Here is a 19,356-nt window from a genome sequence, read left to right as displayed (position 1 = left end):
AAAAAGGCAAGCAAACGGCACTGTGGTAAAAAATAAAATAAAAACATTGCAAGCAAACGGCAATACAGAGCCTCGGGCTGAAGCTCTGTCAGTCTCTGGCATTCACCTGCCTCTGACGCACTTCCTGCTGCTGTGAGGGAGGGGCCGGCAGAACCTGACCAAGAGCTGCAGCACCCAGGCTCTGTGCCAGCTGCCCTTTCTCACAATGCTGACAGTCCCAAGGAAGGAATAAGCTGCAGGAGGAAGGTACGCTTGAAGGAAGAGTGGGGTGGACCACCACTGGAGGGGAACAAGAAAGGATGATACTTAGAGGGAAGGGGCAAGAAGGGGGGAGATGCAGCTGAACCAAGGTGTGAAGGGGGGCAGGAAACAAAAATAAAAAAGTTGAGACCAGTTTGGGGTGGGAGAGGGTCTGGTGTGGGGGCTGGAAGGAGGAGGCAGGATGGCTCACTCTGGGATGGGAAAACAGGTCACATGCTTGAGCTAAGGGTTGAAGAGAGAGTGCGGGGACTGGAAGAATGAGGCAGACAGACTCTGGAGATGGGAGAACAGAGCACATGCTGGGGCTAAGGGTTGAGAGAGAAGGGTCTTTTGCTGGGGCAGGAAGAAAGGGGGCTGATTTAGGGAGAAGAATCTGGGGCTGGGGAGAAAAAAGGGACTAAGGGCAGACTGAGGTTTGGGGGTGATCTGTGGGAAGGGTCTGATGCTGGAGCTGGGAGAAGGAGGCTGAGGGCTGACATGGGCTGGTGATTGAATTGATAGAAGGGGATTCTAGAAGAAGGGGGAAGATGTTGGCAGATGCCAGTGAGAGAAAGAATGCTGGAGGAGTGAGAGAGAAGAGGAAGGCAGACAGTGTGGCAGGGTGAAACAAGGGCACTTGCAGAGGAAGATGGAGATGGGTAGAGGGATAAGGGATAGATGCTAGGGCAAATAGAAAAGGCAGGGTAAATTAATATTGGCGGAGGAGGCAGGTGAGCAGATTCTGGGGAAGAGGGTAGGTGAAGAGATGGGAAAATGACTACTAAAGATGGAAGAGACATGGGGAAATGGATGTTGGAGAAAGAAGGATAAAGAGGCAGAGGGCTACGAAGAGGGCAAGAGATGAAGGAGGCAAGTGTTTGAAGGAAGTGAGAGAAGATGGAAATGAGGAAGTAAAAGCAGGAATGGATGCCTATTTAAGGGGGGTAAGACATAAGCAAGGGACTAGAAGTGCAGAGGAGATGAGTGACAAGGAAGGAATGGGGTTAGTGAGGTGATGAGAGATGGAGGTAGATGAGGCTGAGTAGGCTATAAGTGCAGAGTGGAAATAAGGAACTAGAATGTGATTGAAAGACAGGAATCAGAAACAAGTGGAAATGGAAGGACTAGAGAAGTAAGTTGATGGAAAAGGGGAAATGTTCTAGCTAAAAGAAGATAAAAAGACAAGAAATGGCAGAAAGATGAAAGGAGGATAAATATAGAGAATGGAAATGGAGGACTAGGCTAGTGCGTGTATTAAATATAAAGGGGTATATGACAGAGAACAGGGGTCAATGGGAGCTCTGGAGAAGGGGTGAGAGATGGAAAGCTAGAAAGTGACTGAAAAATGAAAAGGTGATGAGGGTTAAAAAACAAGAAAACAAAGGGTAAAATAGATACGATTGAGTAGAGAGGGAGATACGAGAAAAATGAAGAGAGAAAGGAAACAGTGTCAGAGATATGGAGAAGGAATGGAAGACAACAGTAGGAGAGAAAAAATAAAAAGGAGACCCTGAAAAAGAACCTAGAAGGCTGACAAGAAAAATGGAGAACAGAGAACTAAGAGGACGAGACAAAGGTAGAAAAGAAAACCATTTTTCATTTTTAGGGACTGTCAGCTTGGGATTTGTGTACATCTGTTTTTGTGTGTCTGCAAAATACAGGATGAAATTCATTTCAGTTTTTCTTTTTCCAGTATTACACTTCTCAGTCAAGCTTTTTGGGGCATTTCTATTTCAGTTTTTGTCAGCATTTTCTGTTTCTAATTTGTGATCTCTTATTCTGGTATAACTATTCTACATGTGTACCTGAGATGAAGGACTCTGCTCACGTGTAGTTTCTTTGTAGGGATCTCTAGTAGTTTGATTTGTTGAGTTTCCCCAGTACGAGGTGTGTTGATTTTTCTTGGGCCTGGTGTAATATTTGTAGTGTTGCCTTTTCACAGGTAGGGTTGTTGCAGTTTGAATCGTGAGTGTTAGTACTATTTTGGCATGGTGTTTGCTCGGTTCTGAGTGCCTCTTTTTTTGCTAGTCAGATTTTCAGTATATCCTCAATGAATATGCATGAGAGAGATTTGCATACACTGCCCCTTGTTATGCAAATCGGTCTGATGCATATTCATTGTGAATATCCTGAAAACCAGACAGGGTTAAGAACCACTGCTCTATAATCTCCAGACTACATTGTCATATGGAAGAATTCATTAAATGGTGCTATGAAATAATACTTGTTCTCTGTGAGGCTGAAACTGGATAAAGTGATTTCTAAGGCCTTTGGGATTTATAGTATCTCTTGTATCTGATTTAAAGCGGGGAGGGAAGGGGTGTGATGTACAGAAATGTCACTTTGACTTGCCTCCTCTAATACATGTTGCCTCCCCTGTGCTGCCCTAAGACACCACTGGAGAGAGGGCATACATATGGATGGAGTCTGGGCAGATTGTGGGTGGAGCGCACAGATAAGCATATAAATCATAGAACACTATAATTTACATGTTTGAGTCATTTAGGCACGAACATTTACATCAGCTGTATGTCTGGTATAAGTGGTTTCACCTAAAATATTGGCAAAACTTATACCTGTTAAACTATAATAGAACATAGGTACTATGTTCATTTATAGAACAGGCTCCATATTAGTATCGCATTATACAATTACTACTACTACTACTTAACATTTCTAAAGCGCTACTAGGGTTACGCAGCGCTGTACAATTTAACACAGAGGGACAGTCCCTGCTCAAAGATTTCTTTATATTTATATATTTATATATTATAAAGATTGCCCTTTATATTTCTATGTAAGTGCATTACAGTTGTAATAATCCTGAGAAATGACAAGAAAGAACATTCAGACCACAGAACCATCAAGTCATTCAGTATCTCTTAAATACATAGTGTTTTTACCAACATGAGATAGAATGCTTCTTTTTTATATATACTGTAAAAGATGGAGTTGGGAAATAGTTTCCCCATTCACATTTTAAAATTATACTAGGAAATAGAAATATGGCATGTCAGTTAATAAATTAACTGCATTCTAAGAAAATGATGGACACCCAACCATGTCATCTCCCATGCCCTCTGAAGTCTTCCTGTATAAATTGTTACTGAACTGGATTCTGATATGTCTTTTTTTTTCCCCCTCCCCTTCCCTGTTGGTAGTTGGTCAAGTAAAGTTTGATCCACCATTAAGAAAGGAGACAGAGCCACACCATGAGCTTGTAAGTGAAAGCATACATTTGTATATTGTGTGTGTCAGTAGTATTAGCAAGAAAATTCCAGCATGCAAACTTGTAATATTTATAAATGCAAAAATAGTAAATATATTGTGCAGTGAATGTCTCATTTTAAGTCAGAAATTAGATAGTACTGCACATTGTGTAGTAGAGGTTTTGGTTTCAGATTTGGCACTGAACCTGACCTGAAATCTGAGTTCAGGTTTCAGCTGAAAATGCCTGTGCATTTTCAGCTGAAACCAAACCTCTGTCCCCCCACTTCTACCGAACCACCCATAGACCTTTCCCTGGCCTACCTTAGAGAACCCCTGCTGGTGTAGTGGTTTCTTCAGGGACAGAAACTAGCACCACTCATTCCTTCCCCCCAGTCTCTGCTCCCTTGAAGTGGCCTGGTGGTCTAGTGTCCTCTTTGGGGACAGGAATAGACTCCCCACTCATTCCTGCCCCATGCACTGCTCCAGTCCAAATGGCTTCTGAGACTTCCCATTGTAGTCTCGCAAGATTGCTGCGGGAGGTCCCAGCAGCCATTTTCTAATTGGAACCAGCATAGGCAGAGGACTCATTCTTGCCCGTGTTGGTTGCAATTGCAGAATGATTGCCGGGACCTCCCACAGCAGTCTCTGATTGGAGCAGCACATGGGAAAGGAACAAGTAGGGTCTGTTTCTGCCTTCCAAGAGGCCACGACCACTAGTGGCATGGGGCAGGAAGGAGTGGGGTTTGTTCTTACCACCGAAGAGGCCACTAGGGCTTCAGGGTGTTCGGGCGGGAAAGGAGTATGCGGTGGGGGAGGCACCGCCAGGAAGAGGGACTTTTATGGTCGGAGAATGGAGTGGGGGAGAAGATCCTGAGTTCTAATCTGTTCTATTCTTTAATTTGGTATATATGTGTATATAATTTGGTATATAAATTTCTTTTAAAGTTTTCTGCTTATGTCTGATTTTCTTTTTTAAATCTTTTGCATGTGGTATTTCAGTTTGTAGGGATGTTAGGCTGGATATTTCACACTGTGACTATTTATTAAAACTAACCTGATAAGTCAGCTGTGTTTAAGAGACTGATGTGTGCAGTAGTTAATAGAATAAACATTAAGTGGGCCTTTTACAAAGGCACGGTAGCATTTTTAGCATGCGTTAAAAATATGCGTGTGCTAAACGCTAGAGATGCCCATATATTCCTATGGGCATCTCTAACATTTCAACTTATAAATACAGAATCAGTTATTCAAAAAGTAAGTCTAAGATTATCTCATATAAAGAGGAAATCGCCTCAAGAATAAGCTCCTCCAGTAAATTTCAACATGGATTAAAGCTATACTTTCTTCATCATGGGCGTTTTGCTCAAGTTCCTCTTATTTTTTGAAAATCATTTTCTAATATTTTCTAATGTTCAAAATAAGCCAACTAATAGTTCAACTTAGCTTTGGCTGGCTGTAGGCTTTTTTCTCTTAAAACCGTGGTTTAACTGTGGTCAACGGTCCCGTTTCACATAATGCTGCTTCATGACCACAGCCATATAATCACCCGGTTCTTTGAATTTCAGTCCGTTCATTCTTGCCGACGGTTGCATGAAGGGCCGTGCATCTCTAACATTTAGCATGTGCTAATCAGCACTCACTAGAATGCTACTGCACCTTTGTGAAAGACCCCCTAAATGTGTTGCTCACCAGTTAGTGTCACTTGAACAAATGCACATTGTTTTCAACAGGTGATTACAAATCATGTCTTAAAACTATTATGTGGATATCAGTGTAATGATTATATATCACTTTCTATCAAACAGGTATATTATTTTATGGAAGTGATAAAAATACATTGTCAGTTTTATTTTGCGATTTTGCTGATTTTCAAATAGTGGCACTTTTTAAATGATCTGTACTAACAATAGTGACAATATGACAAGGTATGAAATGAAAATTTTTTCTTTGTAAAACTGCTCATCTTATGTTTAACTTTGTTCTTGTTTAAACAACCTATATTTCTTCTAAAGACTAGTCCTCTCATGTACATTTCCCTTTGTATATCTGTGACTAGGAGTCTTAATGTAAATAACGAGTTTCTTGGTCTCTGTCTGCTGAACAGCTCGACAGTGACGATTTTTTGGACAGTGCAGAAGAAATATACTACACTGCAAGATCTAATCTGGTATTTTTCACCTTCTGATTTTCTTTGTAAGCGTTGACTTTTGTGGTTTTCTTCTTTTTAAACTTTTTAGCATTGTGTTACTTTGTCCTTTGCTAGTAGAAACTTTTGTCTCTGCATGCTGTGTTTTAAATAGCTGATATGTTTGTAGCTTGGTGCATAGCTATTGCTATATAGATAGATACCAAGCATAAGACATTGATTAGATTGTGTCTGTGTTTCCATTTGTGTATTTTTTTTTTTAACAAAGGGAAGACTCTGTATAACAGTTTGATACCTGTTGGTAATTGCAAGATCAGAAGTTAATTTGAAGTGGTGATGCTTTGGAGTGGCTTTTGCTGAATCATGCCCTATAATTTATTTTGTAGTGCCATTGATATTAACTTTCTCTGAGGACAAGCAGGCCCAGTTGTATTCTTACATGTAGGGTAATGTCATCCAATGGAGCCCGGTTCAGACGCCGAGTAGCATGTAGATGTCGCAAGAAAATTGTAGTAGTGTCCCACCACACTTTTGTGGGTACCTTTCCGTCAGACACTTGAATGAGGGTCCCTTAGTCTTTGTATTTACACAGAGCAGGGAGGACACTCCCATTAGCCCTTTTTTCTCTGTTTTTACAGTGCCTTCCTGTCTTCGGGTGTTTTCCCCTCATTTTGTCATTTTTATCTTTAATTTTACTTTCTGTTATTTTTCCTCTTAGTTCATAGTGTTTCGCCCCCCCCCCCCCCTTTCTTTCTTTTTCACAGCTTGATAGGCTCGCTTAGGCCTGAGTACATACCTAGATGTGGGCTCTGCCCCTTTTGTAGTCCAAATTGAGGAATTTAATCTAGCCGCAATTCTTTTCTTGATGTCAAAAAAGACCCCCAGTGGCTTCAAGACGTGTGCCCATTACATTACATTACAGGACACTTATATCCCATACATACCTCATGATTTCAGTGTGGCTTACATGTCAAAGAGACTGGGCATACCCAGGAATATTACAATCGAAAAATAAACATATTGTAATCGGGTGATTTAGGTGATGTACCTGCAGTTGTGGATACAGAGAGCTTGTCAGGTCCAGCAGGAGAGGCTTTTGGCTCCTCAAAGACCGATCCATTGACATCGATGGCTGCCCAGACATCAGCTACCACTGGGGGTGCACCGGCATCAAGGAAGTCTCTACCTACCTCGAAATCGGGTGCCGATAGTTGGCCCCAGCACCGGTCAACATCAGATGTAACATCAAATACTTATACGGGTTCAAGGCCATCCTCGTTAGCACTGAAGGATAGCGATGCTTAGCGTTGGGGAAGCCCAAAATATACAGGCATCAGTCCACTTTGATTCATAGTGCGGGGAGCTCCAGGACATCAGTATTGCCAGTACCTGAGAAGCACCAGCACCAAGAGGAATGCTCCCCATCCTTGATGGAGGTGCCAGTGTTCCATTCTCCAGGCAGCCAGGTTCCTGCTTCCGGTTCGGTACCAGCTCCTTTGCAGACTGTCCCAGCTCCCCAGCCTTTGGCATACCTACCTTCGATGAGTGCTACCAAGCCATGATCAGGGAGGAGCTGGCTCAGATACAACAGCTGTACACATCGCAGGCATCGAGAGCGCTTGTGTCAGCTGCGGCTCAGCCCCAGCTTCTTCCTGAGACTCCTACCTTGCCTGTGTAGCGTATTCGACTCCAGTGCTCCGACAGCTGTTGATGTTTATGTTGATCCATGCAGTATCGCTCTCAAAATCAAGAGAGGGAAGCTTCCCTGGTGTCTGAGGGTAGGGGCTGTACCTCAGCGCCCTTCGGGATATGGACATGTATCACTGAGCCAGTGCAGGAACAGACTCATTCTGTTCAATCTGTGAGGAGTCTGATTGGGACCACTCATGGGACTCAAAAGAGGGCCCTCATTACTTTCTGAAGGAGGAATCTTCTGGAGTCCTTTCAGATCTAACCCCATCTCAAGAAAGATGTGCTATATTGTAGATACAAGCCAAATACTAAAGATGAGACTCAATTTACATAGATATAATATTAAATATTCCAATGCCAACCAGGATGTCACTTCTATGGAACAGCACTTTACAAAAAAATACTGCATTAATGATCATATGTTGAGAATGCTAAAAGACACAATAATAATAAGAAAAACAATTTTTGATCATGCCTCTGCCACAATGTTCTATTTACCTTTATTACTGGAAAGGAGAAAATACCTCAAATGTCCCTGCTAGCAGCAAAGCAATGAAAACTTAATGCCAGCTTCATATTGGACTCTGATTATATCATTGGCCAAAAAACCTCCTGTCATTTTAAAATTATTTTAATTTTTTCAATTCTTTCTTCTTATCTTAGATAGATATCGCAAATATATGTATATCTTTAATTCAGTACCAGCACTTAGCTTACTGTTCTTGCATCTTAAGTTGTTAGCACTGTCATAGTTTAAGTACTCATCTTTACTTGTGTAAACGGCACTTAGCTTAAAGTTCACACCAACGGAGCTCTCCGTTCACTCTCCCATCGAGGTTCTTCAGGGGATTAAGTACTTCAAGACTGAAATCATATACACACCACTCTTCCAAGATGGCGTTTCATCTTCAGCATCACATAGCCGGTGAAACGCCATCTTGGAAGAGTGGCGTGTATATGATTTCAGTCTTGAAGCACTTAGTCCCCTGAAGAAGCTCACTGGGAGAGATAGATGTATCCAGACAGATACATCCCAACATTTTTAGTACTGTTCTGCCTTTTAGTCTTATATCAGCTCCTTGGATATTCACAAAAAGCTTTGCCATAGTAGCAGTATATCCCTATCTGGACAATTAGCTATTCAGAATCGCATCTCAGGAAGGAGCTAGGATTCATCATATACCATGACAAGTCTGTTAAGCCTGTCAGCTACTGTATGCATAGCCTCTCTTACCCCCTAATAGCAAAGACTCTCCTGAAACTCATGGGGATAAGGAACAATGATCCTTATAGCAGCCTTTTGGCTGAGACAAATGTCATTCCCTCCTCTTCTGAAACTTTTCTTAAGAAGGACTTATAAAAACTAGGGAATTCTCCAATGCTGATGTTTTACAGTGATTTGAACAAATTTTGACCCCCCCCCCCCCCCCCCCCCCCCACACACACACACACATTTCCCCTGTTACTGCATATATAGGTCACACTGAATGGTTTCTGATCTTTAAAGAAAATATAATATTAGACAAAGAGAATTTAGTAAACTTGTATGTGCAGGTGCCTTCCTGCTCAGTGCTTGAGCGTAGGACCAGCAGTCTATCCTTTTCCCACAGAGTAGAGAGGTTGATTTTCTAGTCTCTCCTCAGCACCTTAAACTTTTGCCTTTTGGTGCCTTCCCTTTATAAGGATATTTTTTTCTTCATTTTTTTTCTTTTTGTTTCAATTCATTTTTTAATATTTTCAGTCTTTGGAGCCATTGAGCCCTTCTTTTGCCAAGTATGCATCAACCATTTTCGGGTACACAACTACTCAAGCTCCCTGGGCCATAGAGCTTTTCCACCTTGTGACTGTCATTTTTTTCCTCCATTTCAATGAGAGTGCCAAGAGGCTTTAAGAAGTGTGCTGGATGCAATAGGACTATCTCAGCCACAGACCCCCATAACTGGTGTGTTCAGCACTTGGTTTTGGAGCACCAGGACATAAGTTGTAGCCTCTGCTTGCACATGCAAGTGAGGACCCTTAAAGCCCACAGAGTCCAGCATGAAAACATTTTTGGTTCTGCATCTGCATCGAGCATGGCAGGTAATTTAGCACTTGATGCGGAACCTGCGGCGGCATTGATGACGACATCTGGGGTGCAACATCGAGAGAGGCCGGCATTAGACTCAGTACTGTGTCCTCATAAGGACTCTACATCTTCTTTCTCGGTGCTGCGTACACTGAGGAACCTACAGTGTAAAAAAACTTAAGCATCACCATTGTTCTCCCTCCAGGCACTCTTAACACCTCCCCTGCATCAACATCATCGATGCACAATAAGCGTCCATGCCGCAATGACTGCTCTGCTTCAACTAATTTCAACTATAACTCAGGCTATTTCTACACCATTTCTCAGCTGGTACTAATACCTACTCTGCAGGAGGAAATCTGGGCTTTGCTCAGGGAGTTGTCAGGGCTATCGATCGTCAAGGGCAGCATGAACCCAACTGATGCATGCGTCAACATTGGCAGAGGAACTTTCTCCAACCCCGGAGACTCATCTGCCTCGTGCACCTTGTCACAGAGCCAACACTGTAGTCAACACTCTTTTCCACATGCTTCCCAAGACCAGTACTTTGAAGAGGTAGACTCAGCTCTCCTGGGAGACGGATCAGGACCCACAGGAACTCTCAGCTGAGGAATCCCAAAGCATCCCATGTGATCCTTCTCTGCCACCTGAGAGACGTAAATCTCCTCTGGAAAGTATATCCTTCCCTGACTTTGTCTGTGAGATGGCCGAAGCTATACTTTTCAAATTGGAGACAGAGTAGGAACCTCGTTCAGAGCTATTTGAAGTTCTAGATTGACTTTCCTCCTAGAGAAGGAATCACTGTTCCACTTCATACAATTATTAAAAAAAAAAAATACTCTGGTCAAAAACTGGGAGATTCCACCGACAATTCAAGTTGCTCCAAAGAAAATTGATACAATGTACAGGATACATAAATGCACTGGATTTGAAAAAATGCAGTTACCTCACCATTCCTTAGTTGTGGAATTTACTTTAAAATGTACTTGCAGTACAAGATCTCATGGTTCTGCTCCTCCAGGCAGAGAAGCTAAAACATTTGACTCTTTTGGCAAAATTTACTTGAAATCTCTAATAGTACTGTCTCCTTGGCAGAATTCCTTCCCCTTGAGAAGGCTGATGAGTTCCGAAGCTTCACAGAAAACTTATAGATTGTCGTAAATCTCTGGCAGGACAAGCCTTTGATGTCTCTTTATGCATTTCTGCGTTAGGAGTAACAATGCAGTCTCTTTCCTGGCTCAGTGTTTCCAGCCTCGAAGCCATTATCGAGGAGCATCTAGCGGACATCCCATGTTGTGCATATAATTTATTTGGTGACGAAGTAGAGGAAGTGGCTGACCTAATTAAAAGAATGTACAGATACTATAAAAACTCTATGTAGACCACAGACTTCTTCCTCTTCTTCTAGAAGATTTGCAGAAGGATTTTGATGTGCCAATCAAACATATAAACGGCGAGTGACCGTACTCACTCACAAATGCGCAGTAGAGACGTCCCTCTCTGCCCCGCCCCCGCTTCAATACGTGATGATGGGGGCGGGACAGAGAGGGAAGTCTCTACTGGCATGCTGCAGACGTCAGAACCGCTCCCCCTCCCCCCGAGTTGCTGCCGCCCCTCCATCTGGCCCGAGCACTGTGAACTTACATCAGCACGCAGCAGCAGGCACATCAGCAAAGCTGCCGTCAGGCTTCCTTTTCTGCCTTTGTCCCGCCCTCGCCGACATTACGTCACACGAGGGCGGGACACAGGCAGAGAAGGAAGCCCGCCCCGACGGCAGCTTTGCTGATGTGCCTGCTGTTGCGTGCTGATGTAAGTTTACAGTGCTGCTCGGGCTGGGTGGAGGGGCGGTAGCAGTGACTCCGGGGGGGGGGGGGGGGGGGGGGCTCAGAAACCCCCCCCCCCCCCCATTCCAAAAGTAGCCCGTTTTCACGGGCTCAACGGCTAGTTACTATATATCTAAGAGTCATTACACTTGTACTTCTCCGCCTCCTCCATCTCAAAGGACCACACCCCAATGCCTACACCCAAGGCAGCAGTGGGGTCACAAACCTCGGACTCCTCACTCTAAACAGCATGACTGCTGCCTAGAGAGCATTTCCTCTGTACAGTTTTTTTTTACAGTCCGCACGTGTTTTAACAGCCTTGAATAGTTTTGTATCATCTGCAAATTTGATAACCTCACTCGTCGTCCTGATTTCCATATCATTTGTAAATATGTTAAATAGAACCCGACCCAGTACAAATTCCTGCAGCACTCCACTGTTCACCCGCCTCCATTGAGAGAAATAACCATTTAACCCTACCCTCTGTTTTCTGTCCATTTCCTAATCCACACCTTGAAGCTTGCCTCCTATCCCATGACTCTTTAATTTTCTCAGGAGTCTCTCATGAGGAACCTTATCAAAAGCTTTCTGAAAATCTAGATACAGTATATGAACCAGCTCACCTTTATCTGCATGTTTATTCATGCCTTCAAAAAATGATGCAAATTGGTGAGGCAAGACTTCCCTTGCCTGAACCCACGCTGACTCTGTCCCATTAAACCATGTTTGTCTATGTATTCTGTAATTGTTTTCTTTATAATAGTTTCCACAATTTTTTTTCTGGCACTTACGTCGGGCTTACCGGACTGTAATTTCCTGGATGCTTGAGTTCTTTGAGTACCCTTGGATGTGTGCCATCCGGTCCAGTTGAATTATTACTCTTTAATTTGTCAATTTGGCTCAGTGCACTGATATTTCTTTCAGTTCCTCCGCATGGTCACCCTTGAAAACCATTTCTGGTACAGGTAGATGTCTTACATCTTCTTCCGTAAAGACCGAAGCAAATAATTCATTCTGTTTTTCCACTATAGCCTTGTCCTCCCTGAGCGCCCCTTTTGTTCCTTCGTGATCGAATGGTCCCACGTATTCCCTTGCAGGCTTCCTGCTTCTGATGTACCTGAAAAAGTTGTTACTATGAATTTTAGCCTCTGCGGCAAGTTTCTCTTCATTATTCTCTTTTAGCCTTGTCTATTAATGCTTTGCATCTGACCTTTCAGTGCTTATGTTGCTTCTTATTTTCTTCATTTGGGTCCTTTTTCCATTCTTTGTCTTTCAATCTTTTGGATGTAATGGCCTCTTCTAAATCACCTTTTAACCACCATGGCTGACGTTTTCTCTTCTTTCCATCTTTGCAAATACATGGAATGCATCTGGACTGGGCTTCAAAGATGGTATTTTTGAATAACGTCCACGCTGATTTAGTATCCTAACCTTTGCAGCCGAACCTTTTAGTTTCTTTTTTACCATTTCCTCATTTTATTATAGTCACCCTTTCAAAAATTAAATGCAGCTATAGAAGATTTCCTTTTCGGGTTCATCCCAGATAGTAGCTCAAACTTGATCATGCTATGATCACTGTTTCCCAGGGGACCCAACACCGCCACCACTAATTTATTTATTCATGACATTTATACCCCACATTAGCCCAAAATAGACTCAAGTTCAATGTGGCTTAGAGACAAACAATAAAGTGAATAAAGTAGAGAATATAATACAAATTACAATAAGTTCAAGAAGCAAATTAATACATGTGCAGTGAGTAACCAGGGATTTACTACTACTACTACTTATCATCTCTGAAGCGCTACTAGACGTACGCAGCGCTGTAGACTATCTCAAGGACAAACAAATAATTAAGGGTGGATAGGTGAGAGCATAATTAGGCAGAACTAGATGGGAAACGAGATTAAGAAAAGGGTGTGGGTAAAATTCAAATAGAGTTCTTTGTATTCAGAAAGGCCAGAAGAAATGTACTTTTGACATGACAGGTTAGTCCAGGCTGTCTTCCAGTATCTGTTTAAGGATTTGAATCCAACTACATCTTCCCCAGGCGTATTTATTAATTTCAAGGCTTTATTCTAAAAAAAAAAAAAAAGTCTGGTTGCCACCAAAAATATGTTATCTGCCTTTTGTGGCATATTCATGATTTTTTTTGTCTGCTAAAGGCAACCTGTAGCTACGCAGACCCATCTCTGAGATCTTGTCATTCTGCTTTTCCACAGATAAAACCATAGTTAGTTATCTGGGGCAGGTATCCTCCATGGTTAGCAGACTACATGTCCTGACATACCTTCCCACCTCTTCACAGAGTTGTATTCTAGTCTCAGCAGTGACAAAGACTGAGGCATTTCCTGTTCAGCAGCAGATGGAGGGAAGTGGCATGTACCTGTGGTAGGCTTATCAAAAGCTAGAGAAGCTTTCCTGCACATGATTCCATCAGTGACACCTATCTGTGAGGACTTGTAGAAACATGACAGCAGATAAGAACCAAATGGCCCATCTAGTCTGCCCATCCATCTGAACCACTATCTCCTCCTTTCCCTAAGAGATCCCACATGCCTGTCCCCTGCGTTCTTAAATTCAGGTACAATTCTTGTCTCCACCACCTCCACCAGGAGGTGATTTCACGCATCCACCACCCTTTCTGTGAAAATGTATTTCTTTAGATTACTCCTGAGCCTAAAGCTTCTTAACTTCATCTTATGCCCTCTCATTCCAGAGTTTTCCTTCATTTGAAAGAGGCTCACCTCCTGTATGTTAATGTCACAGAAGTATTTAAATGTCTCTATCATACCTCTCACCCACCTTTCTTTCAAAGTGTACATATTGAGAGTCTTAAGTATGTCCCCATACGCATTATGAAAGAGACCACAGACCAGTTTTGTAGCCACCCTCTGGACAGACTCCATCCTGTTTATATCTTTTGGTTGGTTCGGTCTCCAGTATTGCACACAGTATTCTAAATAGGGCCTCACCAGAGGCTTATACAAGGGCACAATCACCTCTTTTTTTCCTGCTGGCCATTCCTCTCCTTATGCACCCGAGCATCCTTCTGGCTTTCATTGTCGCTTTTTCTACCTGTTTTGCCATCTTGAGATCATCAGACACAATCATTCCCAAGTTTTGCTCTTCTTTCATACACAGAAGTAGTTCACCTCCTATATGTATGGCCCTGCATTTTTTAACGTTAAATCTGAGTTGTCAATTGCTGGACCATTCTTCAAGCTTTGCCAGAGCCCTCCATGTGTCTTAATAGACGTGTAATTATAAAGGCGCAAATTAGGAGACCTAGCCCACCCTATCCCCATTTTCTCATAAGAAAAACTTCAATTTAGGTTTCTGTTTCGCCCAACAAAATTTTGAAAATGGTGAATTAATACATCTTAGATCTTTCGGCTACAGCAGCAGAGTTTGCAGCAGATAGAGCCATCTAAGGAAAATTATCAAATGAATGAGACATCCTACCTGCTAGTGATATAGGTAAATCACCCCAATCAGCTAATTGCCGTTCTGTGAATCATAGTAGATTCAACAAATTGAGGCGATATAAGTCTGTAGTTGTAATAGATTTTATTTATTTATTTATTTTATTTGTTACATTTGTATCCCACATTTTCCCACCTATTTGCAGGCTCAATGTGGCTTACATAGTACCGTAAAGGCGTTCGCCAATTCCAGTTTAAACAGTTACACAATGATGTTATGGTAGAATAGGGCTTCATGTGGAACAAACATATTAGAGAATCGTATAGAGGAAGAGTTACGTTATGGTAATTACGTTCTTTGGTTTGGTGGTGTTGCTGGGTTCATGTATTTAAGTAGGGTCGGTAAGGTATGCCTGTTTGAACAGGTAAATTTTTAGTGATTTCCGGAAGTTTAGGTGGTTATACGTTGTTTTCACTGCTTTTGGTAGTGCGTTCCATAGTTGTGTGCTTGTGTAGGAAAAGCTGGATGCATAAGTTGATTTGTATTTGAGTCCTTTGCAGCTTGGGTAGTGGAGGTTTAGATGTGTTCGTGTTGATCCGGTTGTATTTCTGATTGGAAGGTTGATGCGGTCTGTCATGTATCCCGGTGCCTCACCGTAGATAATCTTATGAACCAGAGTGCAGATTTTGAAAGCAATACGTTCTTTGATTGGGAGCCAGTGCAGTTTTTCACGGAGGGGCTTGGCGCTATCAAATCGCGTTTTTCCAATTATAAGCCTGGCTTCCATGTTTTGAGCAGTCTGAAGTTTCTTTATGATTTGTTCTTTGCATCCCGCATAAATTCCATTGCAGTAATCTAGGTGGCATAGTACCATTGATTGTATTAGGTTCCAGAATGTTTCCCTTGGGAAGAATGGTTTCACGTGTTTGAGTTTCCACATTGAATGGAACATTTTCTTAGTTGTGGATTTCACGTGGCTCTCTAGTGTTAGGTTGCGGTCGATTGTAACGCCGAGGAGTTTCAGGCTGTCTGAGATGGAGAGGGTGTAGTCTGGGGTGTTTATATTTATGGGGTTGTTCACATATTGGGATGAGAGGATGAAGCAGTGTGTTTTTTTCTGTGTTGAGTTTTAGTTGAAATACATTTGCCCATGAGTCCATGATGTTCAAGCCAAGCTTGGTTATTTCTGACGGATTGTGTTTGTAAGGAATGTATATTGTGACATCGTCTGCATAGATGAAAGGGTTAAGACCTTGGTCGGATAAAGACTTAGCTAGTGGAGTCATCATTAGGTTGAAGAGGATCAGTGATAGTGGTGATCCTTGAGGTACTCCGCAGTCTGCTTTCCATGGTGATGATATGTTTGAATTTGATTTCACTTGATATGTTCTAGTGGTTAGGAAACCCTTGATCCATTTCCTCCGATCCCAAAGTAGTTGAGGAGTCTTAGCAGCATATTATGGTTTACCATGTCGAATGCACTGGACATGTCGAATTGCAGAAGTATGCTTTTACCTGTTGCTATTTCTTGCTTGAATTTCGCTGAGAGTAATTAGTACTGTTTTGGTGCTATGGAGGGGGGCAAAATCCTGATTGTGATTCATGTAATATTGAGAATTTGTTTAGTCAGTCAGTTGCTTGGTTATCATGCTTTCCATCTATTTGATTACCAGTGGGATAGATGCTACTGGTCGGTAGTTGGTGATTTCGTTTGTATTTTTCTTGGTGTCTTTTGGTATTGGGGTGAGTAGGATGTTGCCATTTTCCTTAGGGAAGAGACCTTGTTGAAGCATGTAGTTTAGGTGGGATGTGAGGTCAGTTATGAAGCAGTCAGGGGCGGATTTTATTAGGTAGCTAGGGCAGGTATCCAATTTACAGTGGGTGTTAGAAAACCTTTTGATTGCCTGGGTGACTGTTTCTGCAGTAAGGGAAGTGAAGTTTGACCAAGTTCGGTCAACTGGGTATTCTCCGGAGGTTGGATCCAGACTGTTGATGAAGTTTTCGATATCGGTATTATCCTGAGGTAGCGTGTTGCATAAGTTTGTAATTTTTTCACTGAAATATTTAGCAAGTTTGTCTGCAGATGGAATATCTGTATTGGTTGTGGTGACTGCCATAGTGTCTAGTAGTTTATTCACGAGTTGGTATAGTTTCTTCGTGTCTTTGTGATCAGGCCCTATTTTAAGTTTATAGTATGTCCTTTTGGTTTGTCTTATTGCGTATTTGTATTTTCTTTGTAACTGTTTCCATACATTGTGTGTGTTCGTCATTTATCTTTTTCCATGCTCGTTTGAGTTTCCTGGATTGTGTTTTTAATGTTTTCAGTTCATCGTTGAACCATGGTATAGTGTTATGCCTACGTGAGGTTCTAGTTTGTAAGGGTGCTATTTCGTCTAGTATACTTCTGCATCTTTTATCCCATTCTGTGAGATAGTGTGTGGAGTCCGTTTGCACTGTCCATTCGTTATTATATATTTGTAGCCAGAATGTTTTCAGGTCTATTTGGCCTCTGGTGCTGTAGGTTGTGTGTTCTTGTGTGCGGTTTGAGCCCTTCTTTCACCAATTTAGGGATAGGTTTAGTTTGTAGTGATCGGTCCATGGTATTTCTGTCCATTTGATATCTATTATTATTAGGTTCTGGTCTGTTGACAGTTTATGTGCGATAAGGTCGAGTGTATGCCCTTTGACATGGGTTACTTGCATTTGTGGCCATCTGAGATCCAATGAGTGGAGGAATTCCTTACATTCTCGTGCGTTTGTAGAGTTTGGGTCTTCTAGGTGAAGGTTGATGTCTCCTAATATTAGTATGTTGGTGTTGGTTGCACACGTGTTCGAAATGAAGTCAGTGAAGATTGTCTGGCCATTGTTCCAATTACCTGGTGGTCGATAAAACAAGACACAATTAAGGTGATCAAGCAGGGTTTTGTTGTGAATTCTGATTGAGGCAATTTCAAGTTGAGGTGTTATGGACTCGGTGGTGGTTTCGACGGTAAACTGTGATCAATAGATTAATGTTATGCCTCCGCCTCTCTTTTCCTTTCTGGTCCAGTGAGTGATTTTGTATCCTGGGGGGGGGGGGGGGGGCAGATATCTAGGATTATGGGGTCCTTTTGATAATGGATCCAGGTTTCAGTGATGAAAAGTAGATCAAGGTTTTCTGACGTGATCCAATCTGTTACTATTGTTGTTTTGTTTACTATGGATCTGGCATTGATGTAGCCCATTTGAATTTTTTGGTGTGGGACATCTATGCTTGGTGTTATGTGGATTTTTTTAGTTGTTGTTTCTTTGTTATTGTGGGTTTGTTATAGGTTTTCTTTCCCTTCTATTGTGGTTGTCCGCATGTTGATTTTTATAGAGACATCTTGACTATTGTAATGTTTTATATTTGGGTTTGTGTAAAAGCTTTTGTGTATGCTTCAATTGATTCAAAAATACTTCAGTTTGCTTAATATACAGAATCAAGATATTTGATAGTGTTGAACTCTTTATGGCTAAGCTGCATTGTCTTCCAATACAAACGTAAATTTTGTTTAAATCAGTTTGTGTGATTTTTCAGAAGTTTTATGGCTCTACTTCAGAATTGGTGGTCAATTTGATACGGACTCCTTTGATGAGACATTCTTCTCATTTGTCGGCTTTGTTGAAGATTCCTTCTAGTTTTAAGGATGTACATTATCTAGGAATTCTTAATCTTTTATTTGCTGTTACTGCTATTCCTATTTGGAATTTCCTGCCTTTCTTGATTAGATTGAATTCTAATTATTTATTTTTCTGTAAAAACTCTAAAGACTTTAGTTGTTAATTATCAATTTTATTTTTAGTTAACTTGCTGTTAATTACTGATTTGATATTATTATGATTGTATTTTTCCATTGTTGTAAACCGCTCTGGGCCATTTTTCTTTGGGGGGGGGGGGGCTTTTGTGGCATATTAGTGATTTACTGTCTTTGTCATTATATGTGGACAAACAGGAGTTGCATCCATAGTTTCAGGTTAGTCTTGAGGGTCACTAGATACTATTTAGTCAGGTGGTATGGAATCTAGGAGGTGTACTTGGATTCCCAGTTGACATTCAAGAATCAAGTCTCCACAATGGGTCTCTACACATAAGTCAATTGGGGCCAGGTTTATCACCAAAGAATTTATAAAAAGTTGTCATCACCACCATCATTTATATATCATTTGTGGAACCAAGTCCATTCAAAATGGCTTACAGGCATAAATTTTGTTGACACTGGAATATTATAATAGAATTTATCTGGACCTACTATAACTCTAGATCTGATTATTTCAGTTGATTCAAAATACTGCAGTGAGATCATGAGGGGGTTGGAAATAAAGGGTTAGATTTTGCTTTAATTGTATAATGTGAACTTGTAAAGCTATGATACGAGTGGCCTTTGTATATTTACAAGAACAAAAGCAAGTGTATATTCCTGCCCAGGACACCTCATCATCCCAGGCAATAAGATGAATAATCCCTTTTGTGGGAATTTATCTCATTTAGAGTGGCCTGGCAAAGGAAAAACACTCGAGTTTAGTTTTTTTTTTTCTTTTATAATCTTAAATTTATTAGGATAAATAAATGATTACAAAAAAGAATTCTTTAATCTCAGTGTTACAGAAAATTGAATTCTTATTTATATCAGTCTAAATTTCAGCATAAGTAAAATAAAATCTTAATCTCTCTCTCTCTCTTTCTCCTTTGGAAGCCGTTAGATCTAACTGCAATAAGAAAAGCTTAGTCAGAG

At 41.5% G+C, this 19,356-nt stretch overlaps 1 protein-coding gene across 3 annotated transcripts in view; it reads left to right on the top strand.

The window, feature by feature from the left end:
* MAP4K3 (mitogen-activated protein kinase kinase kinase kinase 3) overlaps window positions 1-19,356 on the top strand; it is a 363,843-nt gene that overhangs the window by 216,436 nt on the left and 128,051 nt on the right. For 2 of the 3 annotated variants that reach the window (XM_030195907.1, XM_030195905.1), the window contains exons 14-15: window positions 3,402-3,460; window positions 5,555-5,617. In XM_030195907.1, coding sequence (XP_030051767.1) covers window positions 3,402-3,460; window positions 5,555-5,617 — 122 coding nt within the window. The remainder of the gene's footprint in view (window positions 1-3,401; window positions 3,461-5,554; window positions 5,618-19,356) is intronic. The other variant, XM_030195906.1, reaches the window with a different exon arrangement.

Source organism: Microcaecilia unicolor, chromosome 3 (assembly GCF_901765095.1).
Source record: "Microcaecilia unicolor chromosome 3, aMicUni1.1, whole genome shotgun sequence".
In the NCBI taxonomy this organism is placed as follows: Eukaryota; Metazoa; Chordata; class Amphibia; order Gymnophiona; family Siphonopidae; genus Microcaecilia; species Microcaecilia unicolor.
This window is presented reverse-complemented; position numbering and strand designations above follow the sequence as displayed.